At 37.9% G+C, this 22,922-nt stretch overlaps 1 protein-coding gene across 1 annotated transcript; it reads left to right on the forward strand.

The window, feature by feature from the left end:
• Positions 1 to 1,911: 1,911 nt before the first annotated feature.
• On the forward strand, positions 1,912 to 7,752 carry LOC108958157 (disease resistance protein RUN1-like). Its single transcript, XM_018870123.2, has 4 exons — positions 1,912 to 2,006; positions 4,894 to 4,979; positions 5,574 to 6,216; positions 7,287 to 7,752. Exons 1-4 carry the CDS (start codon positions 1,912 to 1,914, stop codon positions 7,750 to 7,752), a joined length of 1,290 nt encoding a protein of 429 aa, XP_018725668.2.
• Positions 7,753 to 22,922: the final 15,170 nt, after the last annotated feature.

Consider the following 22,922-nt stretch of genomic DNA (forward strand, 5'->3'; position numbering starts at 1 on the left):
TAAAAAAAGAAATATACAACTCATTAATACAATGATTAGCTTTTTTGTTAAATAATTAGTATTTACAGAATTTTTTTTTTTGAAAAGAGGTACACCAACTTTGTTTCAAATGGAGAAAGAAACGGAAAAAAAGTCAAAAAAGAAGAAAATAATTTAGTCAACAGCAACAAAAGCACATAGGGTATCTGGGATTACTTTGCACACAACGGAGGGGACAACAGCAACAAAAGCACATAGGGTACAAAAAGAAAAAGCGCACACTATTTCCACTTCTTATTGCCTCCTAACACTTTTGTCACATTGAATTGACTATATTATTCATTACGATTCTTAATCTTGATTTAAGATTTTTTTTTTTACCTTTTTTTCATATAAACAAAATGCATGCTAAAATTGGTAGATAGTTATTTTCCCTTTTACTTGTGCTTAGGTTATTTTTTGAATAATAGTTTCTTAGTAAAAAAAGAAATATACAACTCATTAATACAATTATTAGCTTTTTTGTTAAATAATTAATATTTATGGATTTTTTTTTTTTTGAAAAAGAGGTACACCAACTTTGTTTCAAATGGAGAAAGAAACGGAAAAAATCAAAAAAAAGAAGAAAAGAAAGGCAAAGATAATATTAAAATCAAGAGTAGACTTCATGTTTAAAATTAATAATTTTTGTTTAGGAGGAGCTTGGATAGTTTCATCAAAGAAATAAACCTAAGTTAAAAGTAAGACTTACGGTGGATAATATAATCAATTCAATATGAACAATGGGGTTGAGGAATCAATAATGGAGTGGAAATAGAGCAAGTTAAAGTGTTAAAAATGAAAAATGGAGATTTATTGCAGACAAGGTCGGGGAAAAGAGAAAACGGGGTCTTCTTTTTGCTCATCTCCATCCTCAGGCGCACTCTCTTTTTTTGGTTCTAAATCTCACCCGCTCTTTTCTTCTCCATTCCCCCTTACCTCTACCTCACCGTCGACCACCCTCCTCCGTCCATAGCCTCAGTCGCCACCACCAGTCGCAGCCATTACCGGCGCCCCTCACCGAGCCATTTGCCTTCCCCTCCTCTGAGTCCCGCATCTCCCTTTGCTTGTCTCTTTGGGTCTCTTTCTCTCTGGACCTCAGCCGACTGGCCACTTCTACTGTTGCCGTCCAACAACCTCCAGCCAGCATCGTTTCTCACTACTCCTCTCTCCTGATTCTCAGCATTTCCGGTGAGTTTCTTTAGTTGCTCGGTTCGAGTTCCTTAATCCGAGGATTGCAGCTTGGAGACGAAGGGAGGCAGTCGGCTGTAGACTGACTCGTCCTGAACTCATACTATGGCCGTCGGCTTCGAGCCGGGTAGGAGTCTTAGCGGTTAAACCCGGTTCCCATGAACCGTCGCCCCCTTTTGGTCCAATCGGAGGCCGGACTGGTATTTTTTTCTGATCCATTCGCTGGGTTCAAGTGAGTTGATATGGCTGATTTCGAGTGTTTCTTGATGATTTCTTTGAGTCTAGATCCGAGTTCGAGGTCTAAAAATGGTCAATACCTTCTCCTCAGCCCACTTACGCTGCATGTCCGACGAAATGCAGGAACCGAAACCGTGTCAGTTTATTCCCGATCGTAAATTACCTTGAGTGCATATCTATATGTTTTGCGTGATAAGACGCCTTCTTAATGGTTGTTGAACATCACATTTTCTGCCATATTGCGTCGTTTCTGGGAGTGTTGCTGCGTTCACTTCCCTTCCATCTGTTCTGTGCTTTGCCCTACTTCATGGGGTGGCCGGCGATGATAAATTTCGGTGGCCGGGAGTGGTTGACTGTGGTGGTCAGGTAACGGCATTTCGTTTGATGATCGGAGGTTAGCGATTGTTGCCAGTGACAAGATTTGCGGGAGTAGGTTTGGTTTAATGCACCTTTGGGGTTTTATCGATGGAAGTTCTGAGAAGTCGAGGGCAGAGGCTCGTCCATCTGAGGAAGGAGGAAGATGATGGGAACAAAGGAAATAATAGAATAAAAGGCAGAAGGTAAGAGGAAAAATGCAAAAAGAGTAAAATGGTAAAAACAATGCATAACCACTTAAGTAACGACCTTCTAGTTAGAGGCACCGAAAGGGCATTAATATAAATATTAGCGTAATCAAGTTCTTGTAGTTAGAATCTCTCGTTGGGTAGGAAATGAGTCAAGCCTCCTGCATCTCATATGGTTTTTAGCCAATTCCAAATTGCTAGTGGGAACTCCAAGATTTAATTACGCTAAAAAGTACTTAAAAAATGAAATCTCCAAATGTTACGAGAGAGAATAGTTGGGGAGAGCCTGCACTCATAATCGAGATCATTTGGACCGTCTTATGAGTAATGCCTCTAAACCCCTCAAAAGGTTCAGACCTTGCTATCGGATGTGCTTTGAGAGGGTTGCAACACTTGTGAACATGTTTCATGTGAAAGGAATTTTCTATTAATTGCTGAGTACGTTTTCAGTTAGATTTCTTTGTTAAAAAGATCGAATATGAACGTTTTCTTTTATATATGTTTCGCGGTTGCAGCAGAGCTTGTTATGATGATGACTCTGTGGTGATAATCTGTGAGGAATGGCCAGGAGTTTGTGAAGCATTCAACGGTGCCCAGAGATAAGCTTTCAACAACATCATTTTCCTTCCGTACGTTTCCATTGTTTCTGTTCATGCGTTGGTTATTTCCTCGACAAGGTGAGGTTAAAAATCTTTGCACGTTGGGTTTGATTTGGGACGGGCTTGACTCAGCTTTTTAATGTTTGGCCTGGGTTTGACTTTTTATGAAATTGGTTCAGTTCAGTTGAGTGGGCTTGATTTAAGAGCCCAATAATATCCCAATCTTAAGATCCAGAACCCATGATACTAGAGATGTGGCCCTCGCCAGGCGGAAGCGTCCATTCCAACTTCAGACCGGGCCAGAGGACCAGCCCGAGCCCCTCTACTATAAAAATAATAATTTCTAACAGAAAAATTCGATAAATTAAAAAATTGTATAATAGCTAGATATAGAGATCTTGATTAGGTTGTTATGTTTAGTGCTAGATTTAACTACTAGGGGTTAGTCCGGTAGACACATTTCCCACTTGAAAAGGGGAGGTGTTGAGTTCGATTCCCTCCTTTCTCAGGGGTTGAGGTAGGGACACGTGAGTGAGAGAATATGGTTTCATAACCTACACAAAGTACACACGGTGACTTATAAAATAGATATAAGACAAGACCAGATAAAAAGAAAAAAAGAAAAAAGAATCTAGTGCTAGATTTAGCTTAGTTTCATTTGGTTAGTATGCATTTAGTTTAGGGATTTTAGTGAACACCTTTGATAGAGTTTACTCTTAGTAGATTAATCTGTTTGGAACTCTATTCTTTGATCTCGATCATTGACATATCTAGGAACTCTGTTCTTCGATTTGCTCATCTTCCAAAACTGAAACTCAAGGTATGATGAGCATAGACTCATGTTCTATGTTCTGATGTTCTATGTATAAAGCTGAGGCTGAGAAATTTTGTTGTGATTTATTTGAAAATAGCCTCCAATTGAGGATCTGTTGGTCACTTGAGCTTGTCCTGATGATAATTCGGATGTGAATCGTTGTTTCACAGCTGCAGCCAGATCCTTTGACTGAAGTGCTTACCACAGGTTTGATTATATTCTCGAATAGAACAGCGAGCATTTCAGGTTAGGTTTTGATCCTCGTTTACTGTCTCCTGTCAATGAAGCTTTGCTTGAGTTTTGTTTTCCTTCATTGAGGATGAGTCTAGTGGTTATACACTGAGATTTCTTGCTCATTATCCTTTGTATATGCTGCTTATATGTGACAGCGTCAATGAAGTAAAAGTTGAATGTATATATGTATGTGGCGAGATGCTGGCGAGTTCACCGTGGGCATGTTCTGGGATCGTCATGCCATTGATAACCGATAGACGGTTCTTTTAGGTCTGTTTCATGCTAAAATTTTCGTTTGTTCCATGCAATCGTGTAAAGCAAATGTGGCCGGTTTGTTCTTCATATGCTTGCTATATGAGACGTATTGCATGATCACTGTTAGAAGGTTCTTTTATATAGGCCCCGTAAACGTAGCAAATAAGTGCTGTTGAAGAACTCTTTGTGGGCTTGCTCGTATTTTGTGCGTGATGAGTCATGGAAGGTCAATGGGATTGGTTTAAAGGACCAAAATGCGTGTGCCTGACGATTTGTTGATGAGAAGTATCACAGGTTTGGATACTCATTGAGATTAATCAGGTTATTCGACCTAGTAAATGACCAAATCATCAAAAGGAATTAACTAATGAAATGATCTTGACATTTTAAGCTTCGTTTTGATAGATTATAAGCCCAAGTTGAAGATCATTTGCTAGGTCAAATCCACCTCAAAATCTAGGACAAAGATAATAGAAAATTGAAGTTGAATCTGGAATTAGAAGTCTGATCAGGCGTGCTGGGTATTTTGGGATTTAGGAGATATTCATGAAAAAATCTCGAAATATCATGAATTACAAACTTTTAAAAGACTTCCAGATCTTTCCATTCATTCAAGTTTCATGAAATTCCAAATTGAATTGCTCAGTCAAATGTCTTCTCAAAGTACCAGTCAGAATGTCAAAGGCCAGTCTGACCTTCAAGGCTGTTTCTGCAATTTCGTTAAAATATGGACCGAATCTCAGTAAATGATAAACTACAAAGTTTTAGAAGACGTCTTAAGCTTTCAAACAGGACTGGTTTCATAATTTTCTGAGGTGACTTACAATTTCGGGTTTTGTGGCTCTGATCATGAAAATGGTTATCTGAGAAACTAAAGTAGACTTAATAAGCTGCAAATTCATGGGTGTTTCATCAAAATTGGACCTCATTTGTTCAAGCAATTTAGTGTCTTGATTCTCCTTTCTTGATATGCTTGATGCAGGAGATGTGCTGAGTCGAGAACGTCCGTGACATCGGTCTCTTCGGCAACGTCCCCATCATCTCCACCCTCCACCTCTCCCTCCGGTGGTTTGCCTCCCACCCCAACCCTCCCGTGACCATCCTCTCTTGACTTCTCACCCTCGACTTGGCCAACAAGCACTGTCCATCGTTTTTGTTGGACAGTCCGGGAATCGGACCAGACCTGTCGCTCCAATCCAATTCTCGGTTCCAGAAATGGGGAACCGGATCGGACCAGAACCGATCAGCCTAGAGAATATCCCACTCTTGATTTCTATGCAATTTTTTTTTATTCCACGTGTGAAATGGGCTCTAGCCATTCTTTCTTCCCTACTTTTCTTCTGGCCGAGAATTACTTGCCACTTTAAAAGTGATCTGCAGCTTTAATACTGGAAAGTTTTGGCCGGCTAATCCTCCTTGATGTCCTTGCCTTGTTCTTTGAATTAGCATGTGCTCACTCGACGGTAGATTGAAGGAATCATAACATGAAAATTCCTCGTTTGTCATCGATGTAATTGCAGTTGCCCTTTACGTAAATGCGGTAGTAACATAATGTATCTAGCACAATGGATTGCCAGACTAATTCTATGATGGCACTTGTCTTTTCTTTTTGGTACTACTTAATTTGATTGCTTCTGCATCTCACATATTCTCTTCTTCCAGGGCAGGTATCATCTCGGATTTTCTTGGGCATTAAAATTCCACCACTTGAAGGCAAAGAAGAAATGCATCCTCCCGTTGAGAAATGCAACGTCGGTGTGCATAGAAATGCAGAAGATGCAAATACTGGTGCGTCTGATCTGTTGACTGCGCCCACAAAAACTAATTCTGGTGGATCTAGTTCGTTGACCGCATCAATTGGAAACTACTATGATGTGTTCTTGAACTTTAGAGGTGTAGATACTCGAAAGGGTTTCACTAATCACCTCTACAACGGGCTTGTCGATGCTGGAATTCATACTTTTAGAGACAATAATGAGATTCGGCAAGGAGAGATGATCGGCCCAGATCTTTTGACAGCCATCAAGAATAGTAAGATCCTAATCCCGATTCTCTCTGTAAATTATGGTTCAAGCAATTGGTGCTTGGACGAGCTTGTTCAAATAATGGAGTGCAAGAAAAGTGACAGGGGGCATATAGTGTTGCCGATATTCTACAAAGTGGAACCAGCTTACGTGCGACATCAAATCGGGAGTTTTGGGGATGCATTTCATAAGTGCGAGAGGCGTTTCGACCCAAATTTTTTCGATAAATGGAAGCAAGCACTCGTTGAAGTTAGTTCCTTGAAAGGATGGGACGCTAATGGGTAAAATCTTTCACGAAAGCATTATGTACTTTCTTTTAATTTGTAAGGGTGTTTACTGAATCTGATTCCTACTCGCTTCTTTTTCGTTTTTATTGGTTAGCAGCAAGATTTTTATAGTAGTAACACATGGCGATGCATAAGTTCCGTAAATTATCTTTTTTCAGTTTCTTAATGAGATGATATTGACCAATCTAATATAGATTTCATTGTTATGATTACAATCGCTTGAATAATATAAGATTTTTCAAATGAATTTTTGCTCTTATATCCAAAGATTTTGTTAGATTGTGCCTTTTTTTCCCCATGTTTATAGTGTAAGCTACATCAATCTTCATTACAAACTTTCTATTTACAAATTTATGTGAGATTGTAATTCAACTAAGCAAGTCAAAAAAGAGATGGTTGAGGAAAAAGTATTATCTTTGTAATACATTTGTTCATATAATTTTCAATGCATTTTCCTATATCAAAGCGATGTTCTTTTTTTTTTTTTTTCGAAAATTTATCCTTCTACTTCCCAATAAAATCAATACATATAATATAGACACCAAAAGGAAAGTAAAGTACATGTTATCAACTCTTGATGCAATGGAAATTGATAAGAACATGAATTTAGAATCAAAATTCACAACACGAGTAGAAACTTGCAAGCATGTAAAATTGGGCAAATAAGGAGAAATCCCCTAATTGTATTCAAGTAGTTCACAATAAAGCACTTTGAATGACTTTCGGGATTGGTATATAAGACTTAAATTCCTCTTGCATCAAAAGTTGCAGCCTGTTTGTTAATTGGTGGCTAAACTCTCATACCATGTTGCCTAATTGAATTTTTCTTATCCAAACGCTCTAAAAAGTTTTCAAAGCCATGTCCATGTCATCCATAATATCTTCAACAACAAGAAGTTTGAAATATGATTTCAATCCATAGTATGCTAATATATGAAGGTGGACAAAAATGATTGTTAAAGTATTAGGATTTATTCCAAAACTTATTTACTACTATGCTCTCATTAGATAAACAATATAAAATTATATTTACCATGTATTTGAACTCTTGTTACACTTGATAGGTATGAAGGAGAATTGGTAAAATCGATTGTCCGGAAAGTGTTAAGCGAGTTGAAAAAAAAGTTTGAGTTGGATATTCCTGAGAATTTGGTTGGAATTAACAGTCATGTGGAGAAGATTATAAAATTTGTAGATAAAAGTCCTTGTGACACCCTATTTGTTGGCATCCATGGAATGGGAGGCATTGGCAAGACAACTCTTGCTAAAACCATCTACAACAAGCTCTTAAATAAATTTGAGTATCATAGCTTCATTGTTGATATTAGGGAGTCATGGGAGCGCTTTGGCATTCATTGCTTACAAAATCAGTTAATCGTTGATATATTGGAGCAAGACAATCAAGCTCGTAATAAGGATGAAGGGATTAAGATCCTCTCATTAATGCTTAAAGGTAAGAAAGTCCTCATTCTTCTTGATGATGTAGATGATTATGATCAGCTGAAAGCTTTGGCTGGAAATCATCATTAGTTTTCTTCAGGAAGTAGGATCATTATTACCACTAGAAACAAGAGTATTCTTGACAATGCTTGGGTGAACTACAACTATGAACACGATGAATTGGATAAGGATAAATCTTTGATTCTATTTAGTAGACATGCATTTCGAAAGGACTCTCCTCCAAGTGAATTTGAAGACCTCGCTTATGATGTTGTGTCCACCACTGGAGGGCTTCCCTTATCTCTTGAGGTTCTAGGTTCATATTTGTGCGGACAAAAGCCAATGCTATGGAGGGATACGATAAAAAAGTTAAGAAAAGTCCCTCATAAGAAAGTGCAAGAAAAGTTAAGGATAAGTTATGAAGCATTGGATTATAGACAAAAACATATATTTTTGGATATTGCTTGCTTTTTCATTAGGACCAGCAAAAGAATTGCATCCTACATATGGGACGCTTGTGACTTTTTCCCGAGGAAGGAATTGAAGTATTGAAGTTTATGTCTGATGGTTTTATGTGATGGGCCTAAGTTGGCCCGTCCGCCCATGATGGGCCTAAAAGCCCGGCCCACAAGATTAAGGCCCATGGATGAAAGGGTACGTTCCTTTCTGTTGGAGGGACGTATAAAAGGAGAAAGAGAGAGGGAGGAACACAACCGTTGGCATAACGTACGTTCCTCTCCCTCTCTCCCTCCAAAAAGAAAAAAGTGGCACTCAGGCGACGTCATCTTCCCTTCAAGGCTAATCGATGTCATCGGATCGAACGGGATCGTTTTCTCTTCCTCAATCTTATTGGCATTGATGTTTAATCTGTGGCTAACAAGGTACGCTCGATTCCGTGGTGTGCTTTAGAATCGGTGATACATGTGAATTTCCCGGGCTTGTCTTCCGCATTCGTTTTAGGGGTTCGATTTAGTGTCGAATCCGGTTTTTGGGAATCCGACATTCCCAACATTGGTATCATAACCCTAGTTCATGTTTTCCCGACCCCTTTCATGTTTATGAATGATTTTTGATTGATTTTTCGCGGAATTATTCGGCCGAAACCGATCGGGGCGAAAAATCCGGACACCCGAACACTGTTCATCCATTTTTTCGAGTTTCCGTAAGTCGAAATCAATTTCTAATAGCATAGGGTGAAAGAGCTCGTTGAGACGAGTCCGTCAACGGGTTGACCGCCGCGGGCGACGCCTCACGTGACCACACGCGAGGCCGAAACCGCTGCGCATGGGCGCCACACGCCCGAAGCCCGGCTCGGCCACCGCGTGCACCACACGCGTCGGTCGGCGAACTGGCACATGCGCGACGCCGCTGGCTGGCGAACCAGCACGCGCTAGTCGGCGAACCGACGCGTGATGACGTCACCCAACGGTCAGTAACCGCTGGGATGACATCATCGCCGGCGAAAGTTGGCCGGCCGGTCACCGGCTGGCGACCCGACCCGACCGGCGAACCGAGCCGACCCGAGACGCGACCCGACCCGAGACGACCGGTCACTCGCGTGTGCGAGGCACGTGTCGGGTCGGTTCGTCCGACCCGGCCCGACCAGTCCGACCGGTCCGACGACCCGACGACCCGACCGTTGACCCGTTGACCACCGTTGACCGTTGACCGTTGACCCGAAAAAGAAAAAAAAAAAAGGAATCTGTTTCTTTTTCATTTATACCTATATGGGTTATAAGTAATCCATTGTTTATTCTGCATTTGTTGCATGAATTATGGAAAATTATGTATTTTCCTTGTACGTTATGGATTATAAGTAATCCATTTTTAGTTCTGCATTTGTTGCATGAATTATGGAAAATTATGTATTTTCTCTTATGTACGTTATGGATTATAAGTAATCCATTTTTAGTTCTGCATTTGTTGCAGGAACTATGATGCGTTATGCACGGATACCTGCAATCCCGAGAACGGACGAGGGAAGTGCAAGACTTAAAAGGCTAATGACAGAGTTAGCTAATTATTGTTGGCATTGCGGTGATTTAGTATCACATGTGGTCAAGATTAATTAGATGATACAGGAAATCATTTGGAATGGGTATCTTATGCCGGATTTTGAGAAGGTGCCGGCTTTGATGAACACTCTTCCACCTGAATGGCAAGCAGTGTTAGATCGGCTATGGGAGGTCAACGTGGTCCCGGGTTATAGGAGGCTAGTGGTAGCTTTTGTTAGAGAGTATTATAGGATTGAGTTAACCAAAACTTCAACCTTTAGATTGAGCGCCACATGGTGCGAGTGAATGCGCCTTGGAGCGACATGAGAGCTCTCCAAAAGTTTTTCCATGGTTGGCAAATGTGCCTTCAAATTTCTTAGATATTTTGACTGATAGATTAGAAGGAACATTCCCTATTTATTTCTTAGATTAGTTTGAGATGTTTTTGAGTGTGAATATCTCTTTCTAGTTTGATATTTCTTCTTTGTATATATTACTTAGTGTAATGGATAGTTGTATTATGTGAAAGCATTATTATTGGATGTTAAATATTATTTGCTTTCTGTTATTGTTGATTGTTGTGGGTAGTTCATAGAAGTTTTTGTAACTTCATAGAATTTATTTTGCATAAGACAATTATATTAATAATAATTTTAAGTTAGGATTTTTGGAGGATGATTGGAAACGTAGTGACCTTTTGATTCTGAAACCTTATTTGAAATTGTTCATTGATATGATGGGTCTGTGCAAAGTGGATGCATAAATGATAGGCATTAATTATTCGTGCATATATGTCTGATGTGTTCAGATCGATGGTTTCAGCAAATAAGAATGTAATTGCTGATATGAACGGCAACAATTGTGAAATATTGAATATGAAGATTCAATATATGCTGGAAAAGCAAGAAGCACTTTGGAAGCTCTTGACCATGTTATGGAAGATCTTGAGGATGCCGTGCGCCACCTTGAGCTAGTAGAGGACCGCATAACGGCATTTGAGTTGAAAATAGATATTTGCAATGCGGGTTTTAGCTTAGAAAGGGCTTTGAGCTCTAAGTGCAAGCCTATTGATTCGTTCAATATGTGGGAATGCAAATGATCAAGTCCTTATTGCAAGAAATCAAGAGTTAACCAACACAAGAGAGGAAAACGTCCTAAAGTGAGGAAAATGTCAAGGGTGAGGTGTTACAATTGTGACAAGAAAGGTCACTATGCTCGCAACTGTTGTGAGCCAAAAAGGTAAACACCTCTTGTACATTTGAGAACTTTGCTTATGTGTCAAGTTCTGTATTATTGGCTGAATCCAATCCTTTGTAGACTGTAGATTCAAGAGCGACAGACCATGTAACGAAGGATAGAGAATTCTTCGTGGAATTCCGACGATACAAACTGGAATTAAGTGGATCTATGTGGGAAATAACTCCAGAGCTGAAGTTAAAGGGATTGGCACCTGCTAATTGAACATGCGTGGTGGACGCACCTTGTCCCTACATGATGTTCCATATGCTCCGGAGACTTGTCGAAATTTAGTGTCTGTTTTAGTGTTGGTTAAGCTTGATTTTATATGAACTTCCATAATAGAGGTGTGGATTTGTATTTGGATACAAACTACTATGCTTGTGGTTATTTTCTGGATGGTTTCATTGTATTAGGTATTGACTATGTTAATGCAAATGTTAGTTATTCCTTCTCACATCTCTTAATTCATGTGATAATGATGTGAATGTGTGGCATGCAAGACATGGTCATATTGACCAACAACGTATGAATAGATTAGCCAAAGGGGCTGGTTGGGCAATATTGAAAAGGCGATTTGCCCATATGTGAGCATTGTCTAGTAGGGAAAACGACAAGGAAACCATTTGGAAAAGGTAAAAGAGCTGAATTTCCTCTGCATTTAATCCATTCTTACGTCTGTGGTTCAATGAATGTGAGAGGAAGGCATGGGGCTGTTTATTTCATCACTTTTGTAGATGATTATACTCGATTCGGATATGTCTATTTGATTTCTCATAAATCTAAAGCATTAAGTTGTTTCAAAGATTTATGAACTTGGTAGAAAATCAATTAGACAAGAAAATAAAAGCGTTGAGATCCGATCGAGGTCGAGAATATTTATCGATGAGTTTAGAAAATTATGTGATGAAAAAGGAATAGAAAGACAGTTGTCTATTCCATATACTCCTCAACAAAATGGTGTTGCAGAGAGAAGAAACAGAACCCTACTGGAAATGGTTAGGTCCATGATGGCGCATGCTAACTTACCTATCACTTTTCGGAGTGATGCGTTATTAACTGCTGCCTATATACTTAACCGGGTGCTTTCCATATGAGTTACCTCCACTCCATATGAGTTATGACAGGTAGAAAATCGGACTTAAGTTTTCTTAAGCCATGGGGTTGTGCTGCCTATACTCATGAGTCCTCTCACAAGTTTGGAAAATTGGGTCCTAGAGGAAAGAAGAGTATTTTCATAAGATACTCGGAACACTTGAAAGGGTATGTGTTCATAGGTGAGCAGGAAAGTGGGAGTATAACTGAATTTGAATCACGGGATGTCACATTCTTAGAGGATGAATTTCCTAAAAAGGGTGAAATAGGGGCGGATTACTCCCTATTTGTAATCTTGGATCAAGATAATGATATTAGTGGAGTTCGTTCAAGTGGGAGTAATATGAGAAGTGATGAATTGAATTCAACTCATTCTCAATTGCAACCACATGATGAGACGACGTCATCATTATCTAATCCTAGTGTGAGCATAATGGGGAATGATGTGCTAAGTGTACAATCTCCCATACGGCGAATAAGTCGCCAAAGTATTCCCCGTCGACGTTTTGACATTGAAGGGGAAACTTTTATGATTGCTCCGCAAGATGAGGATGAGCCAAGAAATATTAATGAGGCTATGAATTGCCATAGTAAGGAGAAATAGATTCATGCAATGGAAGAGGAAATTGAGTCAATGAAATCAAACCAAGTCTGGGAACTGGTTGATCTTCCAAAAGGACGCAAAGCTATTGAGAACAAGTGGGTTCTCAAAATAAAGCGAAAAGCTGATGGCTCGATAGAAAGGCATAAGACTCGCCTTGTGGCGAAGGGGTATAATCAACAGGAATGAATTGATTATAAAGATACATTTTCTCCTATAGTAAGATTTACCTCTATTCGCATTATTCTGGTAATAGTGACTAGTATGGATATTGAATTACATTAAATGGATGTAAAGACTGCTTTCCTCAATGGAGAATTAGAGGAAGAAATTTATATGGAACAACCTGCTGGTTTCATAGTGAAAGGCCAAGAAGAAAAGGTATGTCGACTTTTGAGGTCGATATATGGCCTTAAGCAGTCGTCAAAGACAATGGTATATATACGTTTTCATAATGCCATAATGGCATATGATTTTACAATGATTGATGAGGATCATTGTGTATATATCGAAAGATCCAAGGATCAATTTGTGATCATATCATTATATGTTGATGATATACTAATTGCTGGAAGTAATATGGAGTTTGTTAATACTGTTAAGAGTTGGTTGTCTTCCAACTTTGAGATGAAGGATATGGGTGAGGCTGCATATATTCTTGGAGTTAAGATTTCAAGAGATCGTTCGAAGAGATCGTTATCTCTTTCGCAAGAAACATATATAAATAAGGTTCTTGAACGATTTCGTATGCAAGATTGTAAACCCATAGACACTCCTATTGCAAAAGGTGAAGGATTGAGCCATAGACTGTGTTCAAGGACTCCACAAGAGAAGGAACAAATGAAACATGTTCCTTATGCTAGTGATGTTGGGAGCTTAATGTACGCTATGATGTGTACAAGACCTGACATATGTTTTGCAGTTGGAATGGTGAGTAGATACCAATCCAACCCAGGTCCAGCACATTGGAAGGCCGTTAAGAGAATACTGAGGTATCTAAAGGGAACTGCTGATTATACGTTGAGTTATCAAGGAAAGGATTGCAACTCTAAGGCTATTCTGATGCTGATTGGGGAGGAGATTTAGATGAAAGAAAATCTACCTCTGGGTTTGTTTTCTTACCGAATAATGGCACCATATGTTGGAGTAGTAAGAAACAAAAGTGTATAGCCTTGTCCACGATGGAAATTGAGTTCGTGGCATTATCAGCAACAATATAAGAAGATGTTTGGCTTAAGAGATTATTGGATCATTTAGGTGTTATTGGAAGTGCTGCAGATTCATTGTTGGTTAACTGTGATAGCCAAGCAGCTACAGCGTACACCAAAGATCCAAACTATCATGGCAAGACCAAACATATAGATACCAAGTATAACTTTGTCAAAGATATGGTTGCACGAAAGGATGTAAACTTACAGTACATATCTACGCATAGAATGGTAGCAGATCCTATGACAAAGTCAATACCTAGAGATGTGTTTTATGGTCATGTGAAACCTCTAGGATTGCGTAGAGTCTGATGTACTGGATTGTAATTTCCATGAAGTGTTCACATTTGATGAATTTGTGTTTTTCATCATTAATGCTTATGAATCTTTGTTTGATCTTTATGCATCTTAATGCTCAGTGCATCATTTTAAGTTGAGAAAGTATGTCGGACAGATATAAGATTAGCCCATTCACATGGGTAATCGCCTCTATTTACTGTGTGATAAATAGAGATGAGACTGTTTTTAAGCTTATTATCTAGGTGATAATCGAGAGCTCAAGCTTAAAATACATATGTCGCCTTAACTGAGTGTTAAGATGATGACATAATATTTACTGTGTTCGAAAGTAAAATAACCAACATATTTTACTTTATCTGTCTATGATGCCAGATGTGAGTTCTGATGAATTTTGTGAATGAGTAGATACGTGAACTTAAGTTAGACATTGGGTATGTCTAAACTATCATCTGTACGGTATTGAAAGGTGTAGACATATGTTCCATAGGAAATGAGTTAATACCGTAATACGTATTTCATACTACGTATGCATGAGTCGACCAATAAGAGTGGCAAAAGTTTGATCTCAACTTTTGTGTCGTGTGAGACTCTTGAGGAAAATAGTTCATCAATTTTTTAGTCCCCTCATGACTCTTACTTATTTCAAGATTTCTATTTAGTGTTTGCTATCTTAGGATATTGCCAATGGTCATGAGTTGATTCGATCTAATGGGACATTTCTAGAAAAACAAGCTGAATTGAAATTGAGAGTTTGAAGGAAAGAGGAAGATCGAATTTGGAGAATCACATTGTAGTTTCGTATTCACTAGTTAACAATTTATTACTGTCTTTGGGATAATCATAATTGTGAATACAATATATATATATATATATATATATATATATATATATATTACATTGTTTAAAAGAGATCAAGAGAGATATAAATGTGATCGATCGATCTAGGGTACTGCATACTAAATCTACTCAGAGTGTGATGCCCATTATGAGCTGCTATATATTTCTAATAGATGTATGTCAACGAGCTCTCAAAGTATGCTGGTCGCACGGATTATTCACTGGTATGAATGTTGAAGAGAGGTAAAGAGAATCCTATTCGGCCCACCATGTGCGAGTGGGAGATGATAGTTTTATGTGATGGGCCTAAGTTGGCCCGTCCGTCCATGATGGGCCTAAAAGTCCGGCCCACAAGATTAGGGCCCATGGATGAAGGGGTACGTTCCTTTCTATTGGAGGGACGTATAAAAGGAGAAAGAGAGAGGGAGGAACACAATCGTTGGCATAACGTACGTTCCTCTCCCTCTCTCCCTCCAAAAAGAAAAAAGTGGCACCCAAGCGACATCATCTTCCCTTCAAGGCTAATCGATGTCATCAGATCGAACGGGATCGTTTTCTCTTCCTCAATCTTATTGGCATTGATGTTTAATCTGTGGCTAACAAGGTACGCTCGATTCCGTGGTGTGCTTTAGAATCGGTAATACATGTGAATTTCCCAGGCTTGTCTTCCGCATTCATTTTAGGGGTTCGATTTAGTGTCGAATCCGGTTTTTGGGAATCCGACATTCTCAACAATGTCATTAATAAAAGTTGGAGATAATCATGAGCTCAGAATGCATGATCAATTAAGAGATCTTGGCAAGGAAATTGTCCGCGAGGAAAACGAGCAGGGACCTCAATACCGTAGTAGGTTATGGGACTCGAGGGAAGTTTGGGAAGTGCTTAACGCAAATGAGGTATGCGTTTCTCTCTTTTGCCCTCTCAGTCCATGTTCTAGTGTCAGATTGATATTGGTCTTGTACTTAGTGCTTGCTCTAGTGAGCAGAGAACAGTCTACTATTATTGCTCTTATGTCGTTTCATTGACATGATTAGAAAGTATGAGGTTGCTCTGTCTTAATAAGCATTGCACCTTATTTGAGATTTTTCTTGAACAAGCGTACATTCAGAAGTTGCTTCCAAGTACGAGGTATTTTCAAATTTATTAGATACTTGATAGATGTATTCTATATTGACAAAATCCTTAACTTCTAAAATTTATTCAGTTACATCCTTGACACATGCAATAATAACTTTGACTATGCTACTGTAAACCATAACTTCCTTAGGATATATAAATCATAAAATTCTACTCTCTAGGTGTTGGAATTGATATAGTAGGAGCAATCATGCCCACATTTCTCATGAAATTTCAATCATTATAACGTATTTGAGAATGGAAGGGATATTTATTTTATGTAATATTAAGTTAGTAATTCCTTTTACCAAAATTCACATAATAAGGACTGATTCAAAACTTACCGAACATATAATTAATAGAATATGAACATAATGTATGCAGATTTATATGACATTAATCGTATTTGATGCAATGGCTATTGAAAAGAGAAATGTCTTATTTATTTCATATAAAAAGTCCCAAAGGTAATTACTCTAAAATTCTATTTTGTATATAATTATGTGATTGTATTGTATGTGTGAAATTAATCATAGTTTTGACTCTTAATATTCTTGATCCATCATTTGTTTGACTCGGAGTTGTTGCTAAAAAACTAGCACATATTTGCATTTTCAACGTGCAACCTATATATAATCTCAAGAGCTGATTTCTATGTTATCATATTAAAGCCAATGTTCATTTGTTATGTCTTCGTATTACATCATAAAATAAACTGAACTAACTAAAAGAAAAATGAATATGCTGTATATTTAAGTCTAGATAACTTTGGTATTGATGGCTTTACAAACTAAAAAGGTACGTCATTGGTCGTAATTATTTCAGAATTCTTGCTGGGTTCATTTTTCTTCTTCATTCATGGCACTGTCATTACTCCAAGTTAAAGCGGCTGAGAAAACTGATACAAATATTATTGTAAGTTGATTCCTACATCCGATCAATATTAGAAGTTATTGTCATGTATGTCATCGAAAACAGTCAATCTTGATATTCGTCATGTGAAGTGCAAAGCATGGACAAGAGCATTGGCACGACTTACAAAATAAACAAAAACAAAAGACATTCAAAGCATAATTAGAACACATTTATAACTCATTCCTCGGACATTATTAGTGAGTGAACTGCCAAGTGAAAATAGAGCAGCCTTTTGCACCCTTGACAATAATAACACAACCTAAAATATCCTAAAAGGAAGCCCAAGCAAGCATGTGGGCTGATAATAACACCACCTTTCGAACTTCCCAGGGAAAAGCTCAGCCCTTCTTCACTCGCGATACAAAAATGACATCTATTACAAATTCTACCTATTCTCCTCTCACCTTAAATAGACACACGACACCTACATGGTTCATTGGGCTGACATGCACAAAAACAATTTTAATTATACGGCTTTTTGTTGTTTTTACAAAATGCTAAAAATTTGATAACAAAGATTATACACTAATTTTGTTGGCAAAGATTATAAATGAAAAAGCAACGTCGTTCTTCTGTGCTGGTTGATGTGGCTCGCTGTGTACGTCAACACAGTGAGCCATGTAGGATATTAGTGGCAATTTAATGAATGTAATTTACAATAGATGTCGGTTTTTTTCCCGGCTAAAAGGTTGGGCTTTGTTCCATGTCAACATGTCCCAGATACATTAGGCTTTTTTTTTTTTTTTTTTTTTTGGGACATTTGAAAGATTGTGTTACTTTTGTCTCAAGTACAAATGGTTGGGCTTTTTTTTTTTGGGATTTGACCATGAGTGTTACTCGATTTTGACGACAGATAGATTTCTTCATATTTTGAGAGGGAATTTTCTCATGGAAATGACTAATCTGAGTATGTTTACTTCTCTTGTAGGTTGCTTACTTTTTTTTTTTATAATTACTCTTCTCATGGTTTTCTTTTAGGTATAAGATATAATTCCTTCTCCACTAATTATGTCATTCTCCTGAGTTTCCATGAAATCTTAAGAAACATTGTCAAATACAATAAGAAATTTTCTGGTTTGAATAAACTGACATGGATCTGGAAATCCATGAATTGTTGGTGCTCCTTAACTTCTTATGCATAAGTGATTTTTCTTGGTGAAAGCTTGTTGCACATTTGGTTCGCAGGAATAACTATCATGTTTTTAATTCATTCAAATTGAAGCAAATTTTCATTCCTTTGATTCAAAAAGTAGATTTGAAATAGCTATTCTCTCAAAATCAGGACTAGCTATTCCTGGGGGCCAAGGAGTTACTCGCTATTTCATGTAGCCAAGAATAAGTTCAATTTTTAAAATTCCGAAAATACTATACATTTTTAATAATTAGTTATATTCAAATTAATCAAATTTAATAAATTAGGACTGTTTATTATATTTATTATAATTGTTTTAGAACAATTATACTTATTATACTTGAATAATTCAATTTCTGATCGATTTATAATATAGCCAATTGTGATCTGCAACTAAATAATAATTTATGCTAGTATGATAAGTTATAGAGAGCATAGATATAATTAATGTCAGTATCTCAGTTGCTTATAATTAGAGATTAATTATTGATAATAATTCAAGTTACTATTAATAAAAAAATTACATATGATATTAAAGTAACTACCATCACAAGCTTAGTTACGTACAATTAGTCATTACTCCATTGGAAAAAGCAAAAATGAGTATAAGTTATATTTTTATTAATTGTAAGTAACACAGCTGAGTAATATACACGAAATTTAAACACAAGAAAATACGGAAAAGAAAAGATGGACTTCATAAGGATAAATTTTTTATATTAAGAGAAGTTTTTTTTTTTTTTCCCAATTGTCACAATAATCACAAGAACTTTCAATTTTGTGCATTGTAATTTAATTAAATTCCATGCATTGCATGTGCGTCCTAACTAGGATAGCAACAAAACTACAATACAAGAGAAGAGGATTTATCAGTTGTGAAGTTTTACCCTATAGGTAGATCAAAGGGTAATAGTACGTTTATAATGGGTATAAGAAACTGTAAACTATTATACATGATAAAATAAAACTAGAGAACATCATAATTATTTTAAGATCTAAGTACTTATGGCCAAATTTCAAAGTCAGAATTGACATCTTTCACTTTGTTAGCCTTTATAAATACCGTTTATGTGCCAAAAAAGGATTTGCTAGTCTCTTGAAGAGATAGATACATAATAATAGCAATATGAACAAATGGTATTAGATGACTTGGATATAAATAGTATTAATGGATGTTGATTCCTACTAATAGGGAACAAAAAAGATTGAGGCCATTTGTCTTAGCTGTGGTGAAACCATTGACCAAGGTGACAATATCCTTAAGGCAAAACAATTCAAGAAGTTAAGGAATTTAAGGTTCCTCGATGCAAGTGAAGCACATTTTGTGAATGCTAGTATGAACACCTAGAGGGGGGTGAATAGGTGTAAAAACAATTTTTCGAGATAAGTGTGCAGCACTATTCAATAATAGATTGTAAAAAAGAAATTTGTTTCTTGTCAACAAAACAAGTTACGATCAAAGTAAAAGAGTGTAGGGAAGAGAATTTGAACACAGAGTTTATAGTGGTTCGGCTTAATGCAAGCCTACGTCCACTCTTCCGCACTGATAGCCCATTGGCTGGATTTCACTATGAACAAAAGAGTTGTTATAGTAAAGCTCTTCATTGATTCCACAGTGTAGAGACTCTACTACACTTCCTCAAGGTCTCTCAAAGATATAGACTCTCTTTTGCGTACAAGATTTCGCTCAACAGTTTAATTGACTAAGAACAAGGAGCTTCAGACTTTGGAATTCTTCTATCGCGCACGCACTCGAACAACTGTAACGTCTTCCTTATATACTCTTTTATGCCATCATACCCGTTGGTACTTACCAAAGGAACTCTTCCAATCTACCCGTTGGACAGAATCAATTAGGAAGATTTTTGAGCTATTTAAGGAACATGACAATAGCCCATCAATTCTGCTCGCCCATACAATTAAGATCTAGGTTTTCATAAGTAGAACCTTCCAAGTATACTTCATCAATCAACGAATCCAAAATCCCTGAATCAATCTTAATTTGAATAATGGATTCCAACATGCTGTATCCAGCCAAGAGATCTTCTCCAGTCGATAAAGTCAAATCCTTAACGAAACATCCAGTTCTGGATAAGCCTTCTTGACGGTCTAGAAACTATTAATGAGGATAGACTTTGAGTCTTGAGTTTGGCAGTTCGGAGGTCTTCAGACTTTGATGAAAGAGTCCGCAAGTCTTTAGACTAGACTAATGGAAACGTTTTGTCAGCTTCAAAACACTCAAGGAAGTTATCTTCAACAATCTCCCATTTTTTGATGGTGACAAAACTTTCATGCAGATTTGGATAACTTTGACCTGCAAAACATTACTCAAGCAAATATGGATATCTCACAAAGATAAATGGCTTAGTAAAAATAACACTAGAGTCTGCATCCACAGAAAGTAGGTTAGTCTTGTAAATGAACAAAGCCATGAGATATCAATAGTACTTAAGATAAACAAATGTTCAAACAGTCAAATCCAAATCCAATTCAAATCCAAACAGCCAAACACAAAAGTCAAGTCTGGATAAGCCTTCTTCGACGGTCTAGAAACTATTAATGAGGATAGACTTTGAGTCTTGAGTCGGCGGTTCGGAGGTCTTCGGACTTTGATGAAAGAGTCCGCAAGTCTTCGAGACTAGACTAATGGAAACGTTTTGTCAGCTTCAAAATACTCAAGGAAGTTATCTTCAACAATCTCCCATTTTTTGATGGTGACAAAACTTTCATGCAGATTTGGATAACTTTGACTCCGCAAAACATTACTCAAGCAAATATGGATATCTCACAAAGATAAATGGCTTAGTAAAAATAACACTAGAGTCTGCATCCACAGAAAGTAGGTTAGTCTTGTAAATGAACAAAGCCATGAGATATCAATAGTACTTAAGATAAACAAATGTTCAAACAGTCAAATCCAAATCCAATTCAAATCCAAACAGCCAAACACAAAAGTCAAGTCAATCAAACATAATCGACACAAAAGTTCAAAAAGTTCAAAGTTCAAATCAAATTTGCACCACATCTCTCCCCCTTTTTGTCATCATTAAAAAGGTAGAGATGAAAAGAGAATGGAATTAAGATTGCTTGGGAACACGAACAAGCTGAAAATCTCCCATTGACTGGACAATCCCTTCCAGCTTTTTCAAATCCTCCTTCAGTTGCGCCACATCTTCACCCTTTGCATTTGCTTGAACTTGAAGAGCAAGGGCTTGGATTTGATCATTCAAAGAAACTGAAGAAGCTTGTCCTGCAGTCTGCAAGTTTTGTACTTCGCATCCCAGAGCATATATTTGACCCCGCATCTCTAAGAGAACATCAAGTATTATGCGAAAGTTTGTTGAATTATCAATCTGAATACTGGCTTCAGCACGATATACGCAGATGATGGCAAATTAGCATGGTCACACAGATTAGGCGATGAAACATCATGTCCCTCCTCAGGAAATTGGGAGGCATAGATGTCCTCTGGATCTGTTGGAGAGTGGCTTACTCTTTCACTGGTGGCAGGGAATGAGGACGTTCCTCTTTTCTCAGGATCTCCCCCTGTTTCCATGCCTTTAGGTGGAGAAGAGTGTTCCTCATGCTCTGCTTCCACTTGATCTCCTCTCTTCTTCTTCTTCTTCTTCTTCTTCTTCTTCTTCTTCTTCTTCTTATTCCTCAATTCTTTCCTCCTCTGCATCTCTCTCCTCTGCTTCTTTCTCCAAATCTTCTCTCACTTCAGTCCTCTGTTCTGTCTCATCCATGTCTTTTTCCTGTCTCTCCGTTGATTCTGGAGTAGAACGACTCAAGTTCTTCAATGCCATTGCAGAAATGGTGATATCATCCTCATCCTCTTCATCCTCAATGATGAGAGCTCTTCTTTTCTTGGATGGAGCAACCATGGGCTCCTTCCCTTTCCTCTTTTCAGTCGAAGAGATTTGATGAGTCTTGACAGGGGTTTTCTCCTTGAATTGCTCCAATGCCTTGTTGAGTTCCTTCAGACGCATTTTAGAGACCATTTTCAGTCCCACCACCATTTGATTGCACGTTCGAACACAGAGAATTCGGGGAGGCTGAACGTTCAAATGTCTGAATAACTTGGTTACAAGAGCTGCGTACGGGAGTTGACCCTTGTCCTTCACCACTGCCCTGTACATGTGGAACATAATAGTGTGTAGAAGAGAGAACTTTTTCCCAGCATTGATGGCATACATCAGCTTTGCCTCCGAGTTTGAAACGTCGGTTTTTGAAGTAGATTTTGGTCTGAGGCAGTTAATCACAATCTTGTGAAGCAGAATGTTGGATGCATTCATCCTCAAATAGGAAATCTTTCCCTCTGTCCTTCTATCCTTAACAAGCTCCAACGTTGCACGAGCAATAGACACACTAATAGGTTGATATCTCCCTCTTTCAACCCCAATCACATCAGCCAATGTATTCATGTCAACCACATAGTCCTCATCTCGAACACTAAAAGAGAATCTATTCGCATCCAAGAAACTAATATTCGAATAGAAATAAGCAGTAAGTTTAGCATAGGCTTATGTACTTTCAGAACAAAACTGTTCGAGTTGAAGAAGATTGAATTTTTCCCGCAGATTGACATTCACAGAGTCAAGAAAATCAAAATCCACACTTCTAGGGTTTATCACCCCACGCTTCAGCAACTTAGAGTACAGTTGCTTGTGTTCCTCCGATCGAAACAAGTCTGTCCTTTTGCTTCGGATTTTTGCCGCAACACCCATTCTCGATTTAAACTGACTGTACATCCTATCATCATCATTCCCATCAGGCTAACTCAGCCCTCCAACACGTGGATCGCTTGGGATATTTGCCAATGCCTC

Source organism: Eucalyptus grandis, chromosome 3 (genome assembly GCF_016545825.1).
Source record: "Eucalyptus grandis isolate ANBG69807.140 chromosome 3, ASM1654582v1, whole genome shotgun sequence".
Lineage (NCBI taxonomy): Eukaryota > Viridiplantae > Streptophyta > Magnoliopsida > Myrtales > Myrtaceae > Eucalyptus > Eucalyptus grandis.

What these genes read in the sequence shown, in the direction of transcription:
- LOC108958157 (XM_018870123.2), top strand. Translation starts at nt 1,912, where the DNA reads ATGGAAGTTCTGAGAAGTCGAGGGCAGAGGCTCGTCCATCTGAGGAAG. An exon ending in AATAGAATAAAAGGCAGAAG is followed by an intron (nt 2,007 to 4,893) that starts GTAAGAGGAAAA and finishes TGCTTGATGCAG; the next exon opens with GAGATGTGCTGAGTCGAGAA. An exon ending in AAAGGATGGGACGCTAATGG is followed by an intron (nt 6,217 to 7,286) that starts GTAAAATCTTTC and finishes TACACTTGATAG; the next exon opens with GTATGAAGGAGAATTGGTAA.